The 24,284-nt window shown below is 40.9% G+C and overlaps 3 protein-coding genes across 3 annotated transcripts; 1 reads left to right on the top strand and 2 right to left on the bottom strand.

Annotated features, from left to right (window-relative positions):
- Positions 1-10,551: 10,551 nt before the first annotated feature.
- pcare1 (photoreceptor cilium actin regulator 1) lies at positions 10,552-14,811 on the bottom strand (the record flags this gene model as incomplete). The annotated part of the gene is made up of 2 exons (XM_083907511.1): positions 10,552-10,675; positions 11,462-14,811. 2 exons carry the CDS (start codon positions 14,809-14,811, stop codon positions 10,552-10,554), a joined length of 3,474 nt encoding a protein of 1,157 aa, XP_083763637.1.
- Positions 14,812-16,083: 1,272 nt separating this feature from the next.
- Positions 16,084-21,346, top strand: spdya (speedy/RINGO cell cycle regulator family member A; the record flags this gene model as incomplete). The annotated part of the gene is made up of 8 exons (XM_083907770.1): positions 16,084-16,102; positions 17,218-17,268; positions 18,153-18,413; positions 19,188-19,246; positions 19,419-19,504; positions 19,650-19,821; positions 20,033-20,360; positions 21,291-21,346. 8 exons carry the CDS (start codon positions 16,084-16,086, stop codon positions 21,344-21,346), a joined length of 1,032 nt encoding a protein of 343 aa, XP_083763896.1.
- Positions 21,347-21,961: 615 nt separating this feature from the next.
- On the bottom strand, positions 21,962-24,074 carry trmt61b (tRNA methyltransferase 61B; the record flags this gene model as incomplete). Its single annotated transcript, XM_083907656.1, has 6 exons — positions 21,962-22,011; positions 22,103-22,389; positions 22,704-22,795; positions 22,902-23,092; positions 23,168-23,270; positions 23,358-24,074. 6 exons carry the CDS (start codon positions 24,072-24,074, stop codon positions 21,977-21,979), a joined length of 1,425 nt encoding a protein of 474 aa, XP_083763782.1. The 3' UTR covers positions 21,962-21,976.
- Positions 24,075-24,284: the final 210 nt, after the last annotated feature.

The raw sequence follows: 24,284 nt of genomic DNA, 5'->3' as shown, positions 1-24,284 counted from the left end.
TATCACAGATGTTTCATCTCACAAGTGATTTCCAGATCTTTTAGTGAAGGGATTGGATTTTCTGTGGAATATTTCAGTTAATAAAATGACATTGCCACATGGTGTATTGTGGGTAGCACTGTGTGCCTCTCAGCAAGAAGATTTGTGGGTTGAATCCCAGGTTTTGGCCGAGGGCCTTCTTGTGTGGAGTTTGCATGAAATTGACAGTGTAAGAGTGAATGGTTGTTAGTACAGTATGTTTGCCCTGTAATGGACTGGTCACCTGTCCAGGGTGTACCCCACCTTTTCAGCTGTGAAAGGCACCAGCTCCTACAAAAACCCTCATGTGGAGAATAAAGCATTAGACAATAAAATACAAATAACAAAAAAAACATTAAGAAAGAAACAAATGTTAATGAATTAGTAGAAAAAAACGCCACTATCATGGCTTATAGAGAGAGTAGAGCATGGTTTAAAATTTTGTTTCAATTAAGCACAGTGAAAGCCAGTCTCTCTAATTGTGTAATATGTAATGTGTTGTTCGAAAACCATGTGTCCCAACTGTGTTTTGGTGACACGACAGCTCACACACACATAAGTCATGTTGCCGCAACGTGAATTACTGCACCCATGAGGCACGAGACACAAAAACTGCTTTCATTTGAGCTCCATCACTGATTCAGGCGAGCAGATGAGATGCATGAGTGAGCTCTCTCGGCAGAAATGTTGGCATGCGTGTCACAACTCAACCGTCCCGTTAGGCCTTGTTTTCTGCATCTCTGTGTCTGCATCAAAGCTCACCTTCAGGCGAGGGCCATTTGACACAAACAGTTATCAGTATTATCCAGGCTCTGCTATGTCCGAAACAGTTCTGAGCACACCCAGTGCCTGATAAGCGGCATCCGTGGCAGCTGGTGGGTTATGTTTTTTTGGGGGTTTTTTTCCATTGGTGCCACTGGAATGCACTGTTCAGTAGCTGCCAGCTGGGGGAGGACTGTGGCTGCACATGGGACACAGAAAGACACTGTATGGACTTGTATATTTGCTTTGGTCTTGGATTTTTTTTTTTTTAAATCAATGGAATCAGGGCCAGCTCTTAGATATTTTTGGTTTACTCCTGTGTCAGAGATCTCGTGCAGTGACAGCTTGGTCCATCTTGGATACTGTAAGTCAAAGTGAGAGCAGATTGGCTTAAGATTGACTAAAGATTCAAGATTCAAGAAGTGACAATTAACTGATGCTGATTCTAACTCTGAAGAACATTAAGTGGCTGCAGTGGTTTTCCACCCATACTGGATGAGTTAATCATCTGCAATACGAAGCCAAATCAGTGTTCAAACTGGCCCTATGACATTTTTGCCATGCAGGCATCATGGTAGGATCATAGGAGGTCATGAGAGGTCATCAATCGAGTCATGACTCTACTTCAACTGTACAAGAGCCTGATGTTGCCCAAACGTTCAGATATGTCAGAAGTTCCTCACTCCCCATGTACACTGCACGGCAAATGATGCCCAGGGAAAAATGAGTTAATATCACACAGAGTTTGTCCATCCTTAAAATGCTACTGCCAGATGACCTGAGATCTAGAGCACCATGCATTTAAAGCGGACCTAGACCGGAAGTACCAAATTAACGCTGTTTTTTAGTGTGTATCTGCGTCATTACCTTGTTTACGAAGCCCTGAAGTTTCGAAACAAACAGGTTCAGCCAATGCTGAGAACGCTATGTTTTATTGTAATCTCGGGCTCAGCGAGATCTCTGAAAAAACCCAGTCCGGTTACTTAAACAGCGGATCCTCCTGCTCCGGGCACTAGTCCGGGCACATCCGGTTGCGTACATTGAACCGCAGAAGAAGAATAACGTCCGTTGTGGAGGTGTTTCACGAGCGACAGTGTCTTCTGACTTTGGGTCTGACTCTGGGTCAAAGTCATAAAAGGGACTGCGACGGGGAGTCGTGAAGAAGCTATTTTTAAACACTGTTAAAACAATGTTTTGATAATGAGTAGCAGTACATCCACCGTTCCAGAGGGGGGAGCTGCGCTTCTGAGAGTGGGTGTGCTGAATATGTCACTTCCGGGTACTGGCCAATCACAAGACAGTTGGGAAGGCTCTACGCTGGCTGGCCAATCACAACACACTGTGAGAGAGTGTGAGAGTTCAGTCTTAAATATCACGGCTGAGGACAGCATTAGAAAAGAGGATTCCTATCGGCTCGTTTACAGCAACTAGGAGGTTTTTTACCATAAAAACAAGTTAATGTATGTAAGTAGACCTCCATAAATAACATATATGTGCAACAGGACCACTCTGTGAGCTTTAAAGCATATTGTAAGCATATCGCATATTGGAGGGAGAGGTATTCAGGTTGCTAGTCCATTAAGAGATTTAAAAAGACAATAAAAGGCTTTTCAGATCAATTCCACAACTGACAGACAACCAATATCGGGACTTAAGCACAGCTTAGATGTGGGCTCTCCCTTGCTGCTGCATTCTGAACAGTCTGTAGCTCATTTATAGCTGAAATTTCAGCTAATACTTCCAGATGTGGAAATCCATTTGTCAATTGTCAAATGAGTAGCTGAGCAGATGTAGCAGCTCCACGTGACTCTCTGTGTTTCTCTTTCTGTGTTTAGAGTTTGCATCTGATAGTATTGCTTGACGGAGCCTGTTCGGAAATGAAGGATGTAGCATGCAAATGATGCACACGTTCATGTACATGAAGACTATTACTACTATTTGCATTCATGGCTTATCTTCCAGCATGGCAGCTGAATAGCACTTAAATCACCTGGCAGTCTGCCTCCTGTGCATCACTTACAATGTGTTCAATTCTACTTGGAGTAGAATCAATATTCATTTAACTTTCATTATTAATGTATTTTTGTGTCTATTTACTGTTGGCATGTCTGCTGTGTTCGGGCTGTATGAAGCCATCAGATCCAAGGAATAAAACGTTGTTGGTTTTCATGACGTCCACTTAAAGCGGCGAGCAGAGCAAATGTTGATTTTAACCTGGTGACAGGCTGTGCAAACACGCAACATATATGGAGGAAATATGCCTATAGCGACATCCCATTAACAGGGAAGCAAACCAAAAACAATGAACACTACTTCACCATTTAGCTCATTATTTAACTCCGATGAATAATGATCATTACACATGCCACCGCCTCTTCGTGGAGGAGTGTAAATATATAGCGCTTACGCTGCTCTGTAAACCTTGTTTACAGCAGCCTCAGCAACCTGCTTTTCTTGTGCTCACTTGCTTGTTTTCAGATCAATAAAAGCCCAGGTGAACTCCCTGTCAACACCCACACAAAAGCCACGCATTGGGTTCACATTATTTGAGCCTTGCAATCTTGCAGTCACTCGGGAAATGCATTAATTACATTATTAACCTTTCGACACATGGTCGGCCCATGACTTCATGAGTCCCTGAGTAAAATTTTGTTTCAAAAATCAGAAGAATGGTCTTGTGTTGTGTTTACACTTAGGGCCTGATTTACTAAAGCTTTGCGCGTGCAAAAACGTGTGCAAACTGGATTGCACACGCAGATTAACGTTGATGCTGATCTACTAACAGGGCGCAACGAGGAGCGCATCCCTCAGACGGGCAAAATAGCACCCGCAACCGATTTAGCGTTCTTGCCTTAATGCATATGCAATATGGGGCGTTTACACGCTATTTTGCGTGTGATGGGAGGAGAAAATGTAAATGTGTTATTTTAGCCCGCGCAAAGTGATTTATCAAACCTGAAACTGATTGCGGTGTTTATTTTTGCGTCTATATTTAGCACGTTTGAAAGGCAGGTCTTAACTGGCACAGTGGTGCGCGGCGCGCACATGGCTGCAGTTATTTACAGTTATATATATTTGTAAATCAGGAAATTACGCTTTCCCCAACTACGCGTTCACAGATGACGCACATTCGTTTCTTATTTGGTATATCTGAATAAATTAAATATTGATATCCAGAGGAGAAATGTATGTTTGTACTGGTATGGGCTTACCTTGGTCTGCAGTTTGTGGTTCAAGGAGGGGTCGTACCTATGTTCCCCGGTTAAGACCGGAGGAACGGGGAACCCCGCTTTACCTTAACGGGTCCAGCTCTAACCTGGTCTACACGGCGAAGCGCAGGTGGCACAGTGTGCACACGTCACCAAAACCTCACAGGCAGGTTACCCTAACCCTAACCCTTCTAGTTCCATGCACATTTAAATGCAATAAATAATCACAACAATCACTATTAAATGTAACTATTTGAATGAGCTATAGATATATCATCTATATCGATTGTCCCGTCGCCTCTGACGTCAGATCAAAGGCTGTTGGCACGCGTAATGGAAACTCAGCCTGACTGAATGAACACAGATGAAACCAGGGACGGACTGGGACTAAAAAGCCGTTGTGATGATCCACTTTATTTATTTATTTACTTATTGACAAGAAAGTCACTCATCCATTAGATCCATAGAAACAGCAGAACTCGCTCCTTGGCAGCTGTCAGTGAGCTGCAGGTGAGTCAGGAGGAGAGCGCAGCACCTTCATTTTTTTTTACAGCAACATCCATAGTCCATAGTTTTCTTTGTTTGATATGTCAGGTAATGATGGAGCTGTCCAAAATACCGACGCAGGATTATAATAATAATAATAATAATAATAATATAAAAAGGTCCTATGGACCCGGGGAACAATATGTCATATATGCCTCGATCCCAGTTATCTGCTCATCGCAGAACGTCACTTTCTGTTCAGTGGCTTCAAATTTAATTCAGCGCTTCCGTTGAGTCTGCTCTTTCTCCATGTGGACAACTCTTGACTCGCGCAAAATCCTCATTTAAATAGGGCGGTCTTAATCACTTCTGCGCCTGTAGTCAATTGCGGTCGCAATCTTAGTAGTTCACCCGCAAAACGTTACCCAGTAGCGGGCGCAGTCTTTCTGCTCGCGCAAGCAATTTAGCGCTCGCTATTTGGAATCTTAGTAAATCAGGCCCTTAGTATTCAAAGTGGCACAATCCCAAGAGCCAAACATGGTGTCAGCTAACTAAAAAGTAACAAACAAAATAAATCAATAGAAAATGCAGGTATTGTTACCGTGACAGTGACTTGTAGAAATTACTACGTGCAAAAGTGCAAGAACAATTTAAGGGCTGCAAAAAATTTTAATAAATTACAATGCAATTATTATTAAATATTCAATTAAAAATACAAAACACATGCCAAATAACATATTAATTCAGAAATGAGAGAGAGAGAATGAGACAAAAGACTCACTGTTATTCTGTTATTTCAACAATGAAACAAATAAATAACATAATGAAAAATGTTCTAGGACGCCCCCTGGTGGTCACGGGGCCCTAAGCAGGTGCTTTGTTTGCTTATGCCTTGGGCTGGCTCTGTTTCTACAGGTTTTGCATGCCATTCAAGCTAAGCAATGCTACAGAATTATATTAATGTCCTGTTATTTGTGCATCCTGTTATTGTGTAATGTGAGACACCAGTGATTTCATGCTCAGGACAAAAGTAGCAGCTGATTGCTAAATGGATTAAGCACCTTCGCTGTCACAGTGTTGTTTACATTGAGATCCTGTTGAGAACACTGTTGCTTATCTTCTCGAAGTCTTCGCCTTTTTTTTACCTGTTTATTTGGACGTCCTTTTTATCTGCCTGTCTGTATGAATCTAGCGATCTCGGTGCATGCTAAACCACAAATTGCCTCATATTAACAAGCTGAAAGGGGGGCATTTCAATCCCAAGCAGAGCGGAGGTGGACACACCTCATTCAATAAATTGATTGCTCACTTGTGCTACAACAACTACAACCGTTGTTTGAAATAACTGACACAGTGACATCACACACATCTGTAGACTTGTCCATTTTTGTCTTTCAAATAGACATGAAGTCAGTGTGTATTTGAATAAAAGATAAGATATGCAAGAAAAGCTGGTGTTCGGAGGAGGAGGAACACCAGCTAAATGGGAGCTGTTTATTTTTATACCCTATAACTCCAGTGTGGAGAACTGGATACAGACATTCTGCAAAAGTTTAGTTTTCACTTAAAAAAATGACTGCAGTAGGAGATTATGTGGTTCTGATGATGTGCACAAAAGCAGCAGATATGAAGAATCCAGGCCAGGCAGTAGCACCTGGTCTGAGCATGTAGGAGGCAGAACAATCACACATTCACTCACTGTGGATAACAGTGTTGTTCATATGAGCTCACGCAGACATTAGTTGGTTATGGTAAAAATCCCTAATTGACGATAAAACATTAGTTCCTTAAATTTTCAGTCGTTCATTCATTAGTCTGGGTGTGTGTGTGTGTGTTTACCTCATTCAGTATATTGTCTGACACAGAGCATCTACTGCCAGTGTGACATGTTAATCCCATAATCTCAGGATAACAAAGTGAGATTACATTTGCATTCTTCCTGCGTCGTTTCGTTTCATCCCAGCCCCCCGATTTCATTCGACTACACAAAAGGATGATGGGAGATGAACTGTGAAGTTAGATACCCCTCTGGTGGAGAACACGTTTCATCGCAGGCAATGACTGCATGCAGAACTGTGATTATCACCAACATGCATGGACAGTAAATCATCCTGAGGACAGATCCAACGATCAGATTACTGCAGCTCATTAACTGTGGTCGTGGGTTGAATTAATTAAGGAGACTGAATTATTCATACAAATAAGCATTTTATTGTGTCCTTTCTGCCACAGTTACCCAGGTATATGTTGATGAATAAATGTTTACTTCCCGCATGAGTCACACTCCTTTGACTCTAAACACATAAACGCAATTGGTGTCAAGTGCAATATATATCTCCATAAGGACGAAACAAAAACCTCCACTTCCTTGGAACGGCTCTACCAACATTGTGTGTCAGGGTCAAGTGAGTTATAGTGTGTGTTTATGTGAGCTGTCAGTGTTTATCACTTGGATGGCTTTAGTTCTTTTGACAGGAACACGTCAGTGGTAGAATCTCTGCTGTCCTGAAAACTGTCAGGAACAATTGTCGACAGCAACGCTGCTCTCTGCAACTGCAAACGCAATGAAAATACTTGTTTTGGAAATCTTAACTCCTGAATATTGCAAAATGGACCTAATGGACCTATTATTTTCATAAGGAATTGTCAGTATTATACATCTAAAAGTAATGTATGAGTGTATGATGTGTAATCCAAATGAAAGTAAAGTAAAGTGATAAGAATCTTATTATAATCATTGTCATTGCAATTATCGTCATCATTATTGTACTCATTTTAATGACCAGATTGCAGTTCTACAGTTTAGCGTTAAGTAATATAAGCATTACTATAATAACGCTTTATAATTTACTGGGTAATTACCCAGTATTTTGGCCATTGTTCTTACCTTCTAATTACAGGTTAATAGCAAGTAACACATTTCTGTTACCATATATTTACTGGGTAAATAGCTAGTAATTGGGGGCTGTAGCTACCTGCTTATTACCAGCTTATAACCCAATAATATACTAAAATTCATCATATAGAAACCAGGTAAATACCCAGTATTTTTGTTTACACTTATTGGTCTGTATCCAGTAATGTCCAATAAACATTTAACAAGCTTAGTCGCTCCTGGATTAAAACTATCAACTGCGGGCCGCCAGAAATGTTTCTGCGGGCCACCATTGGCCCCCGGGCCGCACTTTGAGAACCAATGCTGTAGTGTGACTTTATATATCCTGTCAGTGTTGATCAAATAAAGGCCTGTGTTCCTATGACAGGAATATTTCCACAAAGGTTTTGGCTGTTTTCTTCAAAACTGTCATAAAACAGTTGTGCACAACGCTGCTGTTCTCTAGGTTCTGTGTTTGGAAACCTTATCTGGTCTAATTATTTCCATTGTGTCTGTTATTTCGATAAGGCAATGCCAGTATTATATATCTAAAACTAACACTTGGCACATTTTGCATTTAGACGTGCAGTATGAATCACCAGTTTAAACTCAATGCAATGTCATAATATTATTATTATAATAATGATGATACATTCAAAATACCCATCGATAATCCTGAGATGTTCTATAAGCATTTTTCCTTTCATAGCTGATTTAAATTGTTTGAAGGAAGCCAATACTTTTGTTAGTAATATTTCTTTCTAATAATTTCTAATATCTCTCGGCATGTAAACTGTGTGTTGTGTGGTCACAAAGTGTTGATCATCTTGAGCGCGTCGTCTCAAGAGGGAGAGCTCTGACCTTAACACCCCGTGACATTTTCTAACAGCCCATATCCAGCTTTACAGAATTGTTCACGCTTCAACCACATGCTTGATATTTGATATGATAACTCTGTAAGTCTGTGCGCTAAAGGTCTGTGCTGCAATTACCACTGCCCAGTGTGAACTTTCAGAGTACAATTATTGCTTTTCACCAAGCTATTAGATGACACATAGTCTCCTTTCCCCCTCTAACAGTTGCTGTTAAAAGCCACTGGGCTCTGTTTCTACTTTAAAGGCCTTTATCTACCATTATCTTTTGCTGACCACAATAGCAGTACATTTAATTCGCAAAAATGACCAAATAAACAGAACTCGTCTCCAAGAAATGAGAAAAAAAAATCAGTCTTCATCCACTCCATTTCTGTTCTATTGATATCATGTCATTATGTGGATACGGCTCCAATTACTTAAACCTGTGAGGGAAGAATGATTTTCACAGCACTTAGCGGGCAGTAAGTGTTGAGCCTTGTGATGTGAAGTTCTGTTCGCAATTTTTTATAATTTTTTTTAAATTTCCATTTCCATGCCTCGTTTTAAGCAAATAAATGTTGGTGAATTGAAACAGGGAGAAAGCAGTTCTGTGATCATCTCCATTATGAAAAGGTTTGGGGATTGATGGTGACTGACTGACAGGATGTAAAATGTTAAAAGACAATTAGAAAAGTCCCTCACTGTCACACAGAGCCAACAATGCATTCACTATGATTTAATATGGTTTTAATACATTTCTCCCCCACAACATTATATATTACAGGTGTGTAATGTTGTTTTAAAGGTGCAATTTGTAAGAATGTGGCCGAAAACGGTTACTACATTCAAATTCAAAATACCGAGGTCTTTTAGGTTTCGTTTTCTGACGTAACTGGCAACCCGTGGTTGCTCGGCAGCTGAGACTCTACCGACTGCAATGGCTGGTAGACGGCAGTAGGTGGCGCCACATGCCAAAACATGATTTCAAAACATAAACATGATTTGCAGTCTGCAAATATATTTTTTAATGCAAATATTTTGTCTGTACTGTTGTTGTTGGTGAGTTCAGTTTGTTATATGAACATTATTCCTGAGTCTCTGTGACATATTAGGAGGATTTTATGGCCAGTTGCTTTAGATTTATTACATAATGCACCTTTAAAGTAGTTAGTAACTATAGCTGTGAAATTAATGTAAATGTTAATATTACTATCCTACATCTGTGCTTCAGTAGAGATATAAAGCAGCATGGTATGGAAATTCTTAGTGGTTCAGAGTGGCTGCATTTCCTCCATAAACTGGTTGGTGTGAGCACCATTGATGTTTTACTGTGCTGGAAAACTAACATTTTAACATATTCTTTACTTTTTTGTGTTTCAGGGCAAGTGCAAGCAGTTTCCCAAGAACAATTTCCCTGTCGGAATTATATTTTATTATATTGAGTGCTTTACATTTAAGTAAATACACTTGTTTAAAACGTTATTTAATCCAGTAATTCCCAATAAATGATGCAATTGGTGAGGTTTTATTTTATAAGAGTGTCTTTTATTAATCAACAAGTGGTAAAAAAAAGGAAAAGAAAGAGAAAAATAACAATAGGTTTCATAAAACATTCTTGAAAGTAATGGCAAACAGGTACAATTTGGTCTGCAGGAAACAATAACTGATATACTGATTGACAGCTATGATAGTCTGTAATTTGTGGTGACAATATTGCTTGAAGTAATTTCTAAAAACTCTATATAGGCACAAAATCGTGGGATGGTTTGATGCGATGTGTTTAATTCAAGTTAACTAATTGACACTGCAGATTATCTGCACTTTTTTTTCTCAGCTGACATAGGGCGATAGGCAGGGTACACCCTGGATAGTTTGCCAATCCATCGCAGGGCCACACAAATAATATTCATAACATTCACTCTCACATTCACACCTACAGTCAATTTAGAGTGACCAATTTACCCTAATCCCCAGATTGCATGTTTTGTGGGAGGAAGCCGAAGAAAACCCACGTAAACACAGGGAGAACATGCAAACTCCATGCAGTAAGGCCCTTGTTTCAACTGGGGCTCGAACCAAAGGCAAGAGCACTAACCACTGCACCAACAGTGTGGCCCAGCTAAAATCCTGCATGTTTCTGCTTTGGGTGGCACATATAATAATGATTATTAAAAAATGTATTCCTGAAACACATTCACGCCAAAGATAAATTCAAGAGCAGGTTCACATAATATTAGCAACAACAAGTGAATAGAAATAGCTCCTAGCTGTGTTCTCCGTGGAATAAACGCCATCTGTGTAAATCCTGTGTAAAGCCTGTTAATCCATAATCCCTTCACTGGCCCTTTCAGTCTTTGTACAAGGCCTGGCCAACAACACACAGATCTGGGTGTGATGCAGAGCGTGGTGTAGCTCTGAGGTCTGATTGGTTACCCCATAATTCATCGTCCCTGGTCGGTTCATTGTCCAGCCTGTCGGGATGAGAGTGTAGTCATTAGCAATTAGAAATATGGTCAGGTGGTTTTTACACAGCACTGAACAGGAATAGTGCATTATTGTGATTAAAAAGGTAAATTCATTCAGCTACATCCACACAACCCTGTAAAATTAGACCTTCACTTTTAAAGCAGATTGTGTGTCTATCTTGGTAGTTAGTGTGAAGACTAAGCCTATGCTCAACCTTTCGTTGGCCCTCATTTTTCCAAGGTGTGAATACAACAATTGTTGTTGTTTTTTTGTTTTTCATTCTGAATCCTGACCTATATTTAAATCATAACCAAACTTTTATAAATTTGGCTTCATCCCCAGGAAAGTTCATCAGCATTGTGAAATCCTTAGTACATATAAAGGCTTATTATAAGGATATGAAAATCAAATAATTTACATTTTAAAGCAATAAAAACATGCTTGTGAGTGAAGTACATTTCATTTCTGCCGAGAAGCCCACCTAAATGTTACAAACCTGACCTTAGAAGGGTGAACCCACCAGTAGAATTGAAATACATTTGTTCTCAGGACATTTTGCACAGTGATATCTGGATTGTTTTTAGGTTATTTTATATCTGGTCTAACTGATGTATGTCCTTGTTGGCTGGTCATCTAAATTGTGCTGTGCATTGTTGTGTATATAATCTCTGTATATCTAAAACAGAGAACTGACCAGGAAAATTATATCAATCACTTAATTTTCAGGAAAGTGTGGAAATAATAGATGGTGGGTTTACACCCTAAGTAAGATAAAAACACTAAACACTCACCCTTTTGAGCATATTGCTGGCTCGCTCCCGCAAGTCTCGGCCACTGAGACGCCTGGTTGCCTTGCTGTTGAAGATAAACTTGACCTTCTGTCTGAGTGACTACGTCGGATGAAGGGGCGTGGTCCTTGAAATGATACAGGAAACCTTGAGTGACTTCCAAAACGACGTGAGAGAAAAGACATCCCAGTAGAAGTCCATGCTTCAGGTAGTTGGGGGATCGAAAAAGGCTGGGCCTCAAACAGGGATGGGGACACAGGGCAGAAAACTGAACGTGCGTTACTAATCATCCGGGCACTAGAAGAGTCTTCACTGCTGTTCTCTCTTGACCACCTTTGCACTTTTGGTGAGGCAGGTGGAGAAGGTGCTTTGAAAGGATATGAGATGTTCTGTTTTACCACAGGTGGGCTGGGGAGCCTCCTCTGGACTGCTGGTGGTGTGGGGAGTTTCCTGTTTAGAGGAGGGCTAACTGAAGTTGGTGGAGTGGGTTGCCTTTTGGAGTTTGGACTCGGGAGTCTTCGATGTAAGCTGCTTGGTATAGAAGGTGTGGAAGGTAACATTCGACTCCATGATTTAGGTGGGGTGGCAGGTGGTTGGCTATTGACGACTGAAGAAAGAGATGATGTAGACACTGCAGTGTCAGATCCAGGCACTGATTTGTTCCCACCATTTTGAAAGTCTACAGATTCTTCTTGACCTGAAGGTGGATTTGTTTCTGTATAACTTGTTGAAGAGCTCTCGGTCTGAGAGCCTGAAGAGCTTCTAAGGTGAATTATCTTCCTTGCTTGTTGGTGCAAATAATGCCTTTCATTTCCTGGGTCAGACCTCAGTTGCGAGTCTGGTTGGCTCAACTTCGATGGAGCAGATGCATCTTGTTGATCTGCTTTCACAAAGGAAACAACCTTGGAGGCCTGTGGCAAGCCTCCTTTGCTTGGTAGCACTGTCGCTGACTGAACTGAGGCCCTCAGTCTTTGTGATACAGCTGTCCTTTTTAACACAGGGGATTTCCCAACTTTAGTGGCGCCATCATCTGCTACAACTGTTGATAGACTCGGGACACCTTCAAAGGAATTGTCCATTAATACTTCCAGTGGAGGTGGAGGAAGACTGTCCAGATCTAAATCATCAGTTTTACCAGATGAGATGGATTCTGGCCTGCAGCTGGTTAATCCGGTGCTTAGCACAGCCTCCATATTTCCTAAACCAGGTAACACAGGGACACCACACTTCCGTACTCCTTTTAGTGGCCCCAGAACTTTAGGATCGTCACGTTCCTCTATTCCTTGACTAAAGGTATCAATCAGTTTCCTGACTGAATTCCTGCCTCTGTGAAGACCTGAAGATGGCCGTGGTGATGAAGGAGGGCTTGGAGGTGGGGTGGCCTTTACAGGACCCCTAGATGTTATCTTTTTCTCTAGTTTGTCCTCTTCCGCGACATTGGTTTCTTCCTGTTTTTTACTGTTTTGCCTTTTTAAGTCCAATTTCCCTTTAAGTGGTTGGGGATTGCTGTGCTTTCCTAATGTTGGCTGTCTGCGATTTATTGCTGGAGACTGTGCTGGTGAGCTACCTTGACTGTGCTTCGGTGGAGCTGTCCTTGTGTGGACCCCGGCCTTGCTTTTAGTCATCCTTTGCAACCTCTGGTTTAAATCCTTTTGAGTCCTCTCTAGTTCAAGCAGAGTCGGATCTTCACCTTTACTCCTCAAAGATTCTGCTGACCGTGATCGTTGCTGTCCAGTCACTGTGGTCCTTTTTACCAGTGCCTTTCGCACAGGTGCTGCTGTTTGAGGCCTCCTTGCAGATTGGTCCTCCTCATCTGTCCACTGGTGTCTACTTTTTCTTGGGCTGCCTGCTAGTTTTGTTTTAGCACTTGTGTTCTGTGATGGAACAAACTGTATCCTACCACTTATTGCATTTTTCATTTTGATAGTCATTTCTACATTTTGTGGATTCTCAATGCGCTTTGGGAGTAAGCGACGTGGTTGTTGGTCATGATGTGCTGGTGAAGAATTCGATCGCTTTCTAATCCCTACTTGGACATTTTTCATGTCTCTATCTTCTTCCTCTTCATCATCATTTTCATCTTCCCCCCTATCATCAAAGGAGACTGATCCCAGCAATGAGTCTCTTTGGTCATTATTTGCCATTATAGTGCACATAGAGCCGAGTGAATTGAGTGATGTGAGGGAAACACTTGGACTTACTTGACTTAGAAGCTTTTTCCTTGATACACCCTGTGTAATGTTCATGGAGGTGTATTCCATAGGACTGACAGGTGTCGCTCTATTTGTTCCAGTGGACTCACAACTCTGCCTTCTGTGGTGTCTTTCAGATCCAGCAAGAGATTCATTCTCAGCTCCAATACCACTGTCTTCACTAAACAGAGCAGAGTCCTCTGGCCCAGGCTTGCGCAGAGAGGCCATTTCGATATGCGATAAGAGTTGCATTAGCCTAGTTTCTACTGCACGCTTGACTCTCAGTTTCTCCTCTAAGACCTCTGAAATTGAGGCAAAGTACTCCACTGCCTCCTCCAAAGCAGAATCCCCAATTCCACCAACAGTGTGGCTCACATTCCGCATTCGCTGTGTGGTGTACTGAAGCAGCTGCTGCAGCAAATCCGGTGGGGGCTCAATACTAGCAAAACCAGACTTCAGTGGTGCAGAGGATGAAAGGTTTTGCATTTGACTTGTCCAAGCAAGATGTTCTCCATTTTCTTTTAAAACTTTTTCTCCCTCATCTGCCATCTCTTTCAGTCCCTGAATTATTTCCTCATAGCGTAGCGCCATGAAAGCAACCATTGGCTGCACAGAAAACTGAGTTTCGGTTGCTTGTTCCAAAAGTCCAAGAAGAATATCATACTTGTTTATGCTAGGATTCAAAAATGCATAAGCAGACTGATGAGCCTTTACCAGTGGTTCTGGGAAGTCCACTTTGAGCTCAGCAAATAGTTTGTCTTTATCTTTCTTTTTAAGAACTTTTACACCTCTGGAGTTTTTCTTTGGTTTTCTTCCAGATTTTTTCTCTGTCACATCCTGTTTGTCATGATTTCTTTCTTTTTTCTTGTCGTTGTCCATGCCTTGACTCCCTAACTGACCCATGTTCCCTGCTTCTGGACCAGGCTCGGTCACAGATCTCTTTGTTTGTGGTGTCAAATGTGCCTCCTTCTGAAATACCTGGCTTTGTCCAGATGTCTTCCTCTCCTTTGTATCCACATTTGTGGATATAGTTGAATTACAGTTCTTTCCATCTTCTGTGGACTGCCGTGGGCTTTCTTGAGGTGCAGAAGGCAACATTCTGCTCTTCCTCGTGGAACCCGGAGTCCCAAAACTGTGACCTTTTGATGGTGAGCAGCCCATTGTAGATGTTATCTAAAAGATACTGTCCTCCTGGAGACAGCGACACAGCAGAGCAGAGAGTGTGGTGAATGATGCAAAGAATAGTCGCGGTCCTTAGCCACCTGCTGTAGCTGTCAAATTCAGATGACTGAGGTTGTTGAGTCCGAGAAGAGCCCTTTCCCAGAGGGAGCTGACAAAACAAAATATTGATGAATCCATTTTCCTTCACTTGTCATAGATTCGCAAAATAAATCTCCATAATGGCGGTTATGCTCATTAAAAAAAGACTTGTAGCATGCACTTAAACACAGTCTTGTGTATCTCTCAAAGGACAGGCAGCTGAGAGGATTAGTGGGGCTTTCGGTGAACTCCTCAGCACGCACATATGTCACGTTAAAGCATATAAAACTCACCTACTTGTAAGACCATAAGCTCATTTGGATAATGAGGGCTGGCCTCAGGTGGCTTTTTATAGCCTAGAAAACAATATCCTCCTCTTTTACCCATAGGCCATTTCTATAGCAACACATTAAACAAATAACATTTTTAAAAGTTGTGAAAATATGAAATAGGTGAGTTTTCCTTTCACTTGCAATGGAAAACCTGAATAGCCATATGATACAGATCATATTCCATATTAAATGTAATGTAAATTTCCAAAAGGTCTCCACTGCTGTCAGTCGGTTATTTTTGTTATCTTTTAACATCTATACGAGCACCAGCTCAATGGAGCAGTGAGGCAAACCTTAAAATAACATTAACTACTTCCGCTTCTCTGTTGTGGGCACCAACTGAACTAGAGATCAAAATAATATAATGTAATCTTTCCTTTTGGACAATATTTAATGTGGTGGCTGATCAGTATGTGCTCCATTCAAACATTACATGCCATGATATAATATGTAGGTTAAATCTTTATGTGGATTGGTGATCTATGGACGTTGCCAAGTTCCTTCCAATCAAAAAGACACACAGGCCATAATTTCTCTCAATAAAAAAAATACACTGCTGTCTTCATACAATACCTGGAGTAATTTAAATCCCAAAAATGTGAACTTCAAAATGTCATTAAAAATCAATCAATCTGTTTTTAATTTACAGTATTGTAAATAAGCTTGCACAATATTGATGATAATAAATACATTTTAAGTAGAATAAGTAATTACAGTGATTAGACAGTCATAAAACATAGATATTTGATTTGTACCTTGTATAACAAATGTCACCAGATTACCTTTCCTAATCCGGATTCAGGTTTGATGGAATACTTGATTATGTGCTGGGTCAGGCATGATGGAGGGGTGGCTTTCAGGTGAGAAAAAAAGGAAGAAGTGTGCACGCCGATTAGAGTTCTGATGAAAGGATTTTGTGGGCTGCTGGGAGGTTTTCAGAGTTTAAATTGCCCACTCATAAGTACGGGAATGTCTGCTTAGTTGGTGAAGTTATGGAGGAGAGAGCAGTTTGTGGAAACAGGGGCTGGTGAGCTGGTTGTTTTTTTGTTATTGAGTTATTCAGAGGATGATACCATTCTCATTGTCAGTACATTTTCACACCAAATTTGCCATAAAATGGCCTTGAAAATATGATAAATTAATTCAATGAGGTTTCAGTATTTATTCATTTGTTGACAGAAAAGCCCGACTGTAAAAAGTAACCACTTTTTTCAGATTAAAACTAGTTTATATGGTTATCTAGTAATATTAATTCACTGATCCATGTCCAACTCTTGGTAATTTTGTGTAAATTATTCAAATTACATATTTTGTATTAAAAATGGGCATAAACACCTCGTGAAGTGGTGAATTCCCTCTATCGGGATAATCATAATCCACATGTATTAAATATGGATGTAATTATGCAATTCTAGCGATTTATTTTGAAATGCCACAAAATGGGAGCTTCTTTCAAGTCCAGTTCCAAAACCTCTTGTGTGATTATAATCAATCAATTTCTCACTTTAAACTGTTCAATAAAAAAAAAAATATGAACCTTATCTGCGATGCAAACTAAACATTTTCTTGTTATGTAGTTAAAAGTGAAATATTGGTAACTTTTTCTAAAAAAGACATTATTTTTGTAATGTATTTTGAATCTCGATAAATACATTCATTAGGTTTGTCTAATAGTATGTACTTTTCTATTTATTTTGTCACTTAATTAATTATTTTTTTTACACAGTTGCACCTGTTCCATTTGTTCGACAGTGACTTGTCAATAAGTGCCATGTGTGGTGCGTGTTTTTGTCATCTGTGATTTTAGTACCGTTTTTAAAAAAAAGAAGAAGAAGAAGGATGAGGAAGAGGAGTAGGAAACAACAACTGTGCGCGTGCGGGTGTACTGGGAAAGTCGCGCTAGGAGCCATTCGCGCGTATTAAACTACTATCTTCTCACACACATTTGTCGACACATTTGTCCGCTGTTCTTTAGCTATTCAGTCGCCTGAGCTCTTCACTGAAATGAAGAGGAGGCTCCGCAGGGGTGAGGACTAACATTAAACTCAAATCATTGCTCACTGTACACACACACACACACACAATGAAGTTTTTAAAAGCTAGCTTCCAAAGAACTGTCATTGTTGTTTGTTAGCTAGCTCAGTGTCTGCTTCCAATCAGGTTAACAGCGTGCATAAGTTAGCAGGAGGTTTGATATTCGTTTTCGAAAGACATTTTCTTAATCAACAAATATACATTTTCCAATTCTGATTGTTGTAGTAGTTGCCAATGGTAGACAGCTACTTACTACAGGTGACGTTTTGTTGATGTCTGCCTTTATTGTGAAACGGTATGAAATTAATTATTATAAATATTATTATAATAAACATAAGCAAACAGACGATGGAAATGTAATTTCGTTGATTGGCAACTACTACAGCAATCAGAATGAGAAAATGTCTTTTTGTTGATTTTTGTTGATTTTTTTTTATATTTAATTTCATACTGTTTAAACATAATGGCAGATATCAACAAAACTTCACCTGCAGTAAGTAGCCGCCTACTAGTGTCAACTACTACAGCAATCAGAATGAGGAAATATATTTTTGTTGATTTTTGGTGAATTTTTTAAAATATTTAATTTCATACTGTTTCACAATAATGGCACGTATCAACAAAACTTCACCAGTAGTAAGAACAAGATTTAAGACGATGTCTGATACCATTGAAACATCAAGCTGTTGGTCAGTACTGATGATGGAGGGAGCGTGCCACATAGTCAGCAGAACTCTTGTGCTTTTATTCTGACTTTGGGGCATGTGTCTGCGGCTGACATCGTTTGGTTTCAGGCTGACACGAGCTGTAATTGAGTTTTTGTGTTGTATAGTTATTTGCTGACCTCACACTTCCCTCCCTTCCATCACCTCACAGAACAGAGCAGAGAGCTGCTGTCCTCGCACGACCTACACTGCAGCACGATGAAGCACACGCACAAGAGGTGCCTCACTCCCACATCAGTGACTGCCCCGTACAACGGCTCTCACGTTCTCAAAACCAGGCGCCAAAACATCCCGGGTCCATCTGGGAAGAACCAGCTGAGTCGGCAGAATGGTGTGTGTGGTGCCAGAATGGCCGTGCCTCCAACTCTTGTCGTCCACCGGCAGGAAATGTCCTCATACTTTGGACTTTTTGGTATGTATTAACAGCATGTTGCACGTTTCTTGCATCCATGTCAAGGTTGCCAGTTCTGCTTGACAAAACCATTCAGAACCCAACTGAAAATATGCAACAGACTGCTACACTGATTTAAAGGCCAACAACATTACTATCATTGCCAAATGTTTTGAAACGTCGACAAAAACATTCATGTTTAGTGCGCTAGCATTTAAAGTTTACCCCTAAAATATATTTTACCAGGACCCTGAAAGAACAATGACAACTGTAAATCAAAATATCAAAAATAAAGTTTAGTTCTGAGAATGTGGTCGTGACCTGTTTATTGATGCACAGGTTTTGCTTCCTCTGCCTTTCTTCCTCCTTCACTCACCCGGGCCGGGATTAAATCACATTGCTATTTTTGTCAGTTGCTTTTGCTCTATGGAGTTGGGCCATGACATTAAAAGTTATTTGTTTAATTACATTTGGTGCTGAAATAAGGTATATAAATAATTGAGTGCAAATGGGCTGTGTTTATATTGGAATAAAATAATTTCAGCTCATGGTTTATCTTGAGCAGGGCTGAACCTGATGCTTTACAGTAAATCTCAGTTCTCTCTGAACTGAACAATAACTATTTACAGTTTCCAATGTCCATGTTGACATGCTTTGGCATCCCTTGCTGTCTTGCTGGATGCAAAAAGCTCTATTAATCGAGGGGAAAATGAAATTCAACCTGTCGCCACACTTCAACAGCAATGCATGCTGTAATTGTATAATTTTATAATAAATTAATGTGTTTGGTCACAGTCGATGACCTCATCCAAGATTTCCTGAGGATGGACTGTTGCTGTAAAATGACAGACAAGGCAATTATTATTATTATTATTATTATACATTTAATATGTATTTATAGTCATAATTTCTTGTAATATTAATTGTTTATTTTGTTGTTATACAAGCAATAACCTGGGCTGTTTCTGAAGCATTTTGATGAATGAGTGTTATTTACTGACTGCAGTTTTTCTCTCTGAATATCAGTACCTCCTTGCCATGACCTTTGTGTACTTCAAAAGAGCCTGCTTCTCTCTTGCTGAATACACCAGGGAGAATTTCTTCACTGCACTGTAAGTTTTGAGAGAAAAGATTCACAGCTGTTTCTTTTTGATGTTGTTTTGTCATAAAATGCAATGGCAGTCTGGTATTTACATTTTTTTTTTCCCCTGCTGCTGTTTGGTAAGAAAGAAACTCACTCACATGTTCCCTCTCTAGGTATCTTGCCAACACCATGGAGGAGGATGATGAGGAGATTAGGTATGAGATTTTTCCATGGGCACTGGGCAAGAACTGGAGGAAGCGGTTTCCCCACTTCCTCAAGCAGAGAGACAAGCTGTGGGTTCGCATCGAGTTCAGAGCTGCTGTCAGCAGGCGCTGCTGTGAAGAGGTACACAAAAGTAAAATCACCTGAAGAGATGGAGAAATGGTGCCGCTCCGGGAATTGTTTATGGCTCTTGTTTTTGCTCTACAGAGCTATATTTCTTTCTCTGGCTTGATAATGGAAGTTTAACCTCTGTTGTTTTATTGTGTGATATTACTTTTCAAAGGATTTTCTTATGTTTGTACTTCTTTGTCTGTCTCATTCTCTTTCCTTGTAGGTGATGGCCATTGTGCCCTCTCACTTTGTGTGGCAGCGGGAGAGGTCGGAGCACCACAGTGGCGCCCAGCGACAGTACAGTGTTGGCAACAGCATGTATTATCCCCGCGGGCCCTCTGCCTCCCCAGCCTCCTGTGGTCTTTGTAGCCGCATTACCGGGTTAGATCAGAACCTGGGCTCCTATTCTGCCCCACCGACCGCAGACGGCACCTATCCACACCCATTCACCTCCTCGTTGCCTTTGGAGAAAACCCCAGTCAGAGCCACAGCCACTTGCAGGAAGGGGACAGAGACCAAGAGCCACAAGAAGCATTCCTCCTGCTCTGCCAGTAGGTTTCATTAATACTGATAGGGCATGGATACCTGACCTGAACTAAGCATTTATTTAGCAGACATATAAAAAACGTTTAGTCTTGAAATGTAAATCCAACGCAGTACATATTTGGCAACATTTTACAGGAAGCTGAGCTTCCCTTGCTGTCTTAGAGCATTTGACCACTGACACTGGCTACTGACTCCATCCATGGTGGATGTTATGCGTGTCCTCCATCACAGCGATGATAAATGAATCATGATGGATGGATTATGTAAATAGTTATTAGCGGTTACAGCTCACCAAGAGTTAATGAAGAAGGATTAATGGTCGTTAGTAAGGACAAGGATTGTTTTATAATGAGTTAAAAGTGCTTGAAGTGCTGTCGCATTGTGAGGTGAGAATATTTTTCCCCTATTTAGTGGACTCACTAAATGCATCGTGACATGTATAATAATGTATAGACCAATATGCATTGCACTAGTGAAAAATGAATAAAACTGGATGATAGATGAGGAGAGGGAGTCGTGTGATGTGAAAGTTTCCCCAGGAGAGGGCGTAGTTTGACATAGAACTGGCAAATGATATTTGTATGTATCTATTTTAAATATCTATAATTGCACAGGTCAGGCATCCTGTTTATCTTTCTATAATTAAAAAAACTTGTTAAAAATGTTTTTAATATTCATATATACATCTATATATATTTACTCTGTGGTTTCCATGTGAAATTTGAATTATTTTGTTGAGGCTCATCTATTTACATTAAATGTATATAACATGTATAGTATGTTATCAGTGGATTTACTGAAAATATGACACACTGACAATTAAGTTGATGTGGGTCACCATTGGCACTAGAGGCTTTATATTTCTATGAAGAACAAGGTTGGATTCATGAGTTGTTTTCTGATCACATTTTTCTGACTCCCTTCTCTGTTTGAAGATGAATCTTGTGAATCCACGTACGACGCGTCCATGGACTGGATCAATGAGGAGTGAAGTTTCATCACCTTGTCAGTTTTATATTAATCCTGATAGAGCGTGGGACTGATCCGTCCATCACTGTTCAGCAGCACAATTCACTGTTCACACAAGCATGAGCTAATGTTACTTCACTCATGAAATCTGATGGAGAAAAGAAATGCCGTTACATTTATATTGTATGCAAACAAGCATTGGCGTAAAGGTTTTGGCAATATTTATATATTTATTTATTTATGTATGTGCTATTTATTCACTTTTTTGGACAACCACTCATTCAAATGGTAAAATGAAATAGTCGGTAAATTACTTGAATGTTTTGACTGTCACTGATGGATGCATGTCTTCGTAATCCGTCACTTAACTGGGATTCTACTCGGTATGTTTTATTAATATTGCCGTTGTGGATGTGAAATGATACAACACTTGCCTCATGAGTTTTCAATAAATGGTTATACTTGAATTAGTTTGTGATTTTTTTTTCTTTTCTATTTTACTGCATTATTATTTACGTTAAACACACACTGGTATTGATAAAGTCACATCAGGTTTTTATTTTATTTCCCATATTGTTTACAGCAGGAATACAACAATGTATTCTACATATTTGATACAAACAGTGTTCTACTTCCTTTAAGGCTTGAGTTGCTACTGAGCACACTTCCTCAGTTTCACCAGGAAGGCTGAAAACAAACGGGGAAAAAAAGATTACATCGAGAATTTATTGACATTTTCATCATATGCAGTAATATGGGAAGTGTGGCAAAAACTGACCCGTGTGGCTCATTTGTTCAGGGTGAGGTCTGGCAATGTAAGGAATGCTCCCAAATGCTGGATGTCCACGTGTGCTTAACTCTTCATATGCCGCCTCTTTCTCCTCCTTTTCTTCTTCACCCGGATCTTCGTCCAGGCTTGGAACTTTCCGGACGCAGTACCGCCCGTTCTTTTGCACGGCCGGAGCCACCAACCAGTGTCGAACCGGAACCTCGACGATGTGTTCACAGAGCAGTGGCAGCGCCAAACATCGGACACCTTCCAGCAACTCAATGACCTGCGTGATACTGGGTTTTAGAGGGAGACAAAAAAGAGAAACTGTGGGGTAACTACAAGCTTTTTTTTCCAGATTGCACTGAATTACATTTTGAAAACTGCTTCAGAAAGGTTGGCATTCATACTGCAGAGAAAAATGCAGAGACATTTCAGCTTGCGGAGGCACAGGAGCTTCTAAGTTTGGTGAGTTTCTGTCACTGAGGTAAATCCAAACTAAGAATTTCAAACACTGAAGTCCCAAAATAACACATTTGAATTACTGATGGAGGCAGCAGTGGATCAACAACAAGGAAAGCAGTGAGCACACTATATACGATATACACACTTGGCAAGGTAGACGGCACATACGGCTCCCCGGTGCAGATGTGGAATCACAGTTGGTAAAACCAGCTGAGGGCTTATCAGGTCAAGAGCAATCTGCAAAAGAAAGAATCCATCAGGTAAATGTGCTAATTGCCCAGAGGCATAGTATACTCTGCTCGTGTCCGTCTGTAGGTAAAAGCTGTTTAAAGGACACACTGACCGAGTTGAATCCCCGACCGGCGAGGAGCGGCGAAGAGGTGCCCAGGTCGGCGTTGTGAAACTGAACGTTGTCAGGCCACTCTTCTCCCCGCCGCAGACTCCACGATGTCCTCCAGCGGTTATAGTTCAACATGGTCCTCTTGAGATGATCCTCCCGGACCTCCACGCTCAGCACGCTGCCCTTAGATCCAACTGGAAAAAAAACACAAGCATAATGAGACAACAGTGCTGCAACAGTGCTGAGACACTGTAGTAGTGGGTACTGACCCGCTCTGGACAGGAACAAAGACATGGCCCCTGATCCAGAACCTGACTCTAACACACAGTCACCCTCCGTCACATCCATCATCATCATCATGGCTGCTGCATCCTGATTAAAGAGAGGAAAGTTCAGCGCACAAAGAGGAAAAGCAGAAGTGGAACAACCCTGAAACACAAATAGGACACAAACCGGTACCTTTGGATAGGCGATAGCAGGTCCCCTTCTCATATACAGCACATAATCCTTCAGACTGGCACGCCGTACCAGGATGGGAACACCCAGGGACGTCTTCAAGAACTTACCCGCTGGCTGCCCAGCGATGTTGTCATGTGGAATAAACCCCCAGCTGCTATGCAGACGAGACCCGTTTTGAAGAGTGAACATTTTTCTGAAATCCACGTCCCTTTTCCTGCGATACTCGGCGATGAGCAGCTCTCCAAATACAAGCAAGTTGTCCCCTGGGAGAGTGGCATTTGATGATGATGATGATGTCCACCTTTCTGGGGTGTCACTGTCTTTGAGTGTCATCTCTTCTCCCGCAGTTGCCTCAGAATGTCCACTTTGCTCATGTGTGTAGTGTGCAGTGAGGGTGTCTTCAGCAGCTGGTCGTCCCTCCTGCTGCTGCTCTCTCAGCTGCATCACCTCTGGGCTCAGAGCATCCTGAGGCAGCAGATCACTGACTCTCTCCAGGGGGGACAGCGGTCTCCTCTTCCTGGCCAGGAGTGCTTGTCTGGATGTGAGCTGTGAGCTTGGACACGAAGAGTGCAAGTCCTCATTCTCATTCTCATTGAATTTCACAGAACCAGTTGAAAAAGTTCTACTCTCACATCTACTTTTACTCAGTTTGACAAGGATGTCCCTTTGTCTGACATGCCTTTGACTGGTTGTGCAAATTCTCACTAGTCTGTGCATGAACATTAATCCACTAAATGTTATTTGCACCATTATACCAGATTCTGACTTAATATATTTCCTAAAGATGATGCTGTTGCCGTCATTAAAACGAATATGCGCTAGATAATCAATTGCAATTCAAGGTGCATGTCATTCTTTTTATTTATTTTTTATTTTTTTAAAGTCTGTTCAATCCAATTTCAGTGAAACGGGGGAAAAACACTCACT

The sequence above is a fragment of the Microchirus variegatus genome (assembly GCF_963457635.1).
Source record: "Microchirus variegatus genome assembly, chromosome: 21".
Lineage (NCBI taxonomy): Eukaryota > Metazoa > Chordata > Actinopteri > Pleuronectiformes > Soleidae > Microchirus > Microchirus variegatus.
The sequence above is the reverse complement of the archived record's forward strand: the minus strand, read 5'-3'. Positions and strand labels throughout refer to the sequence as shown.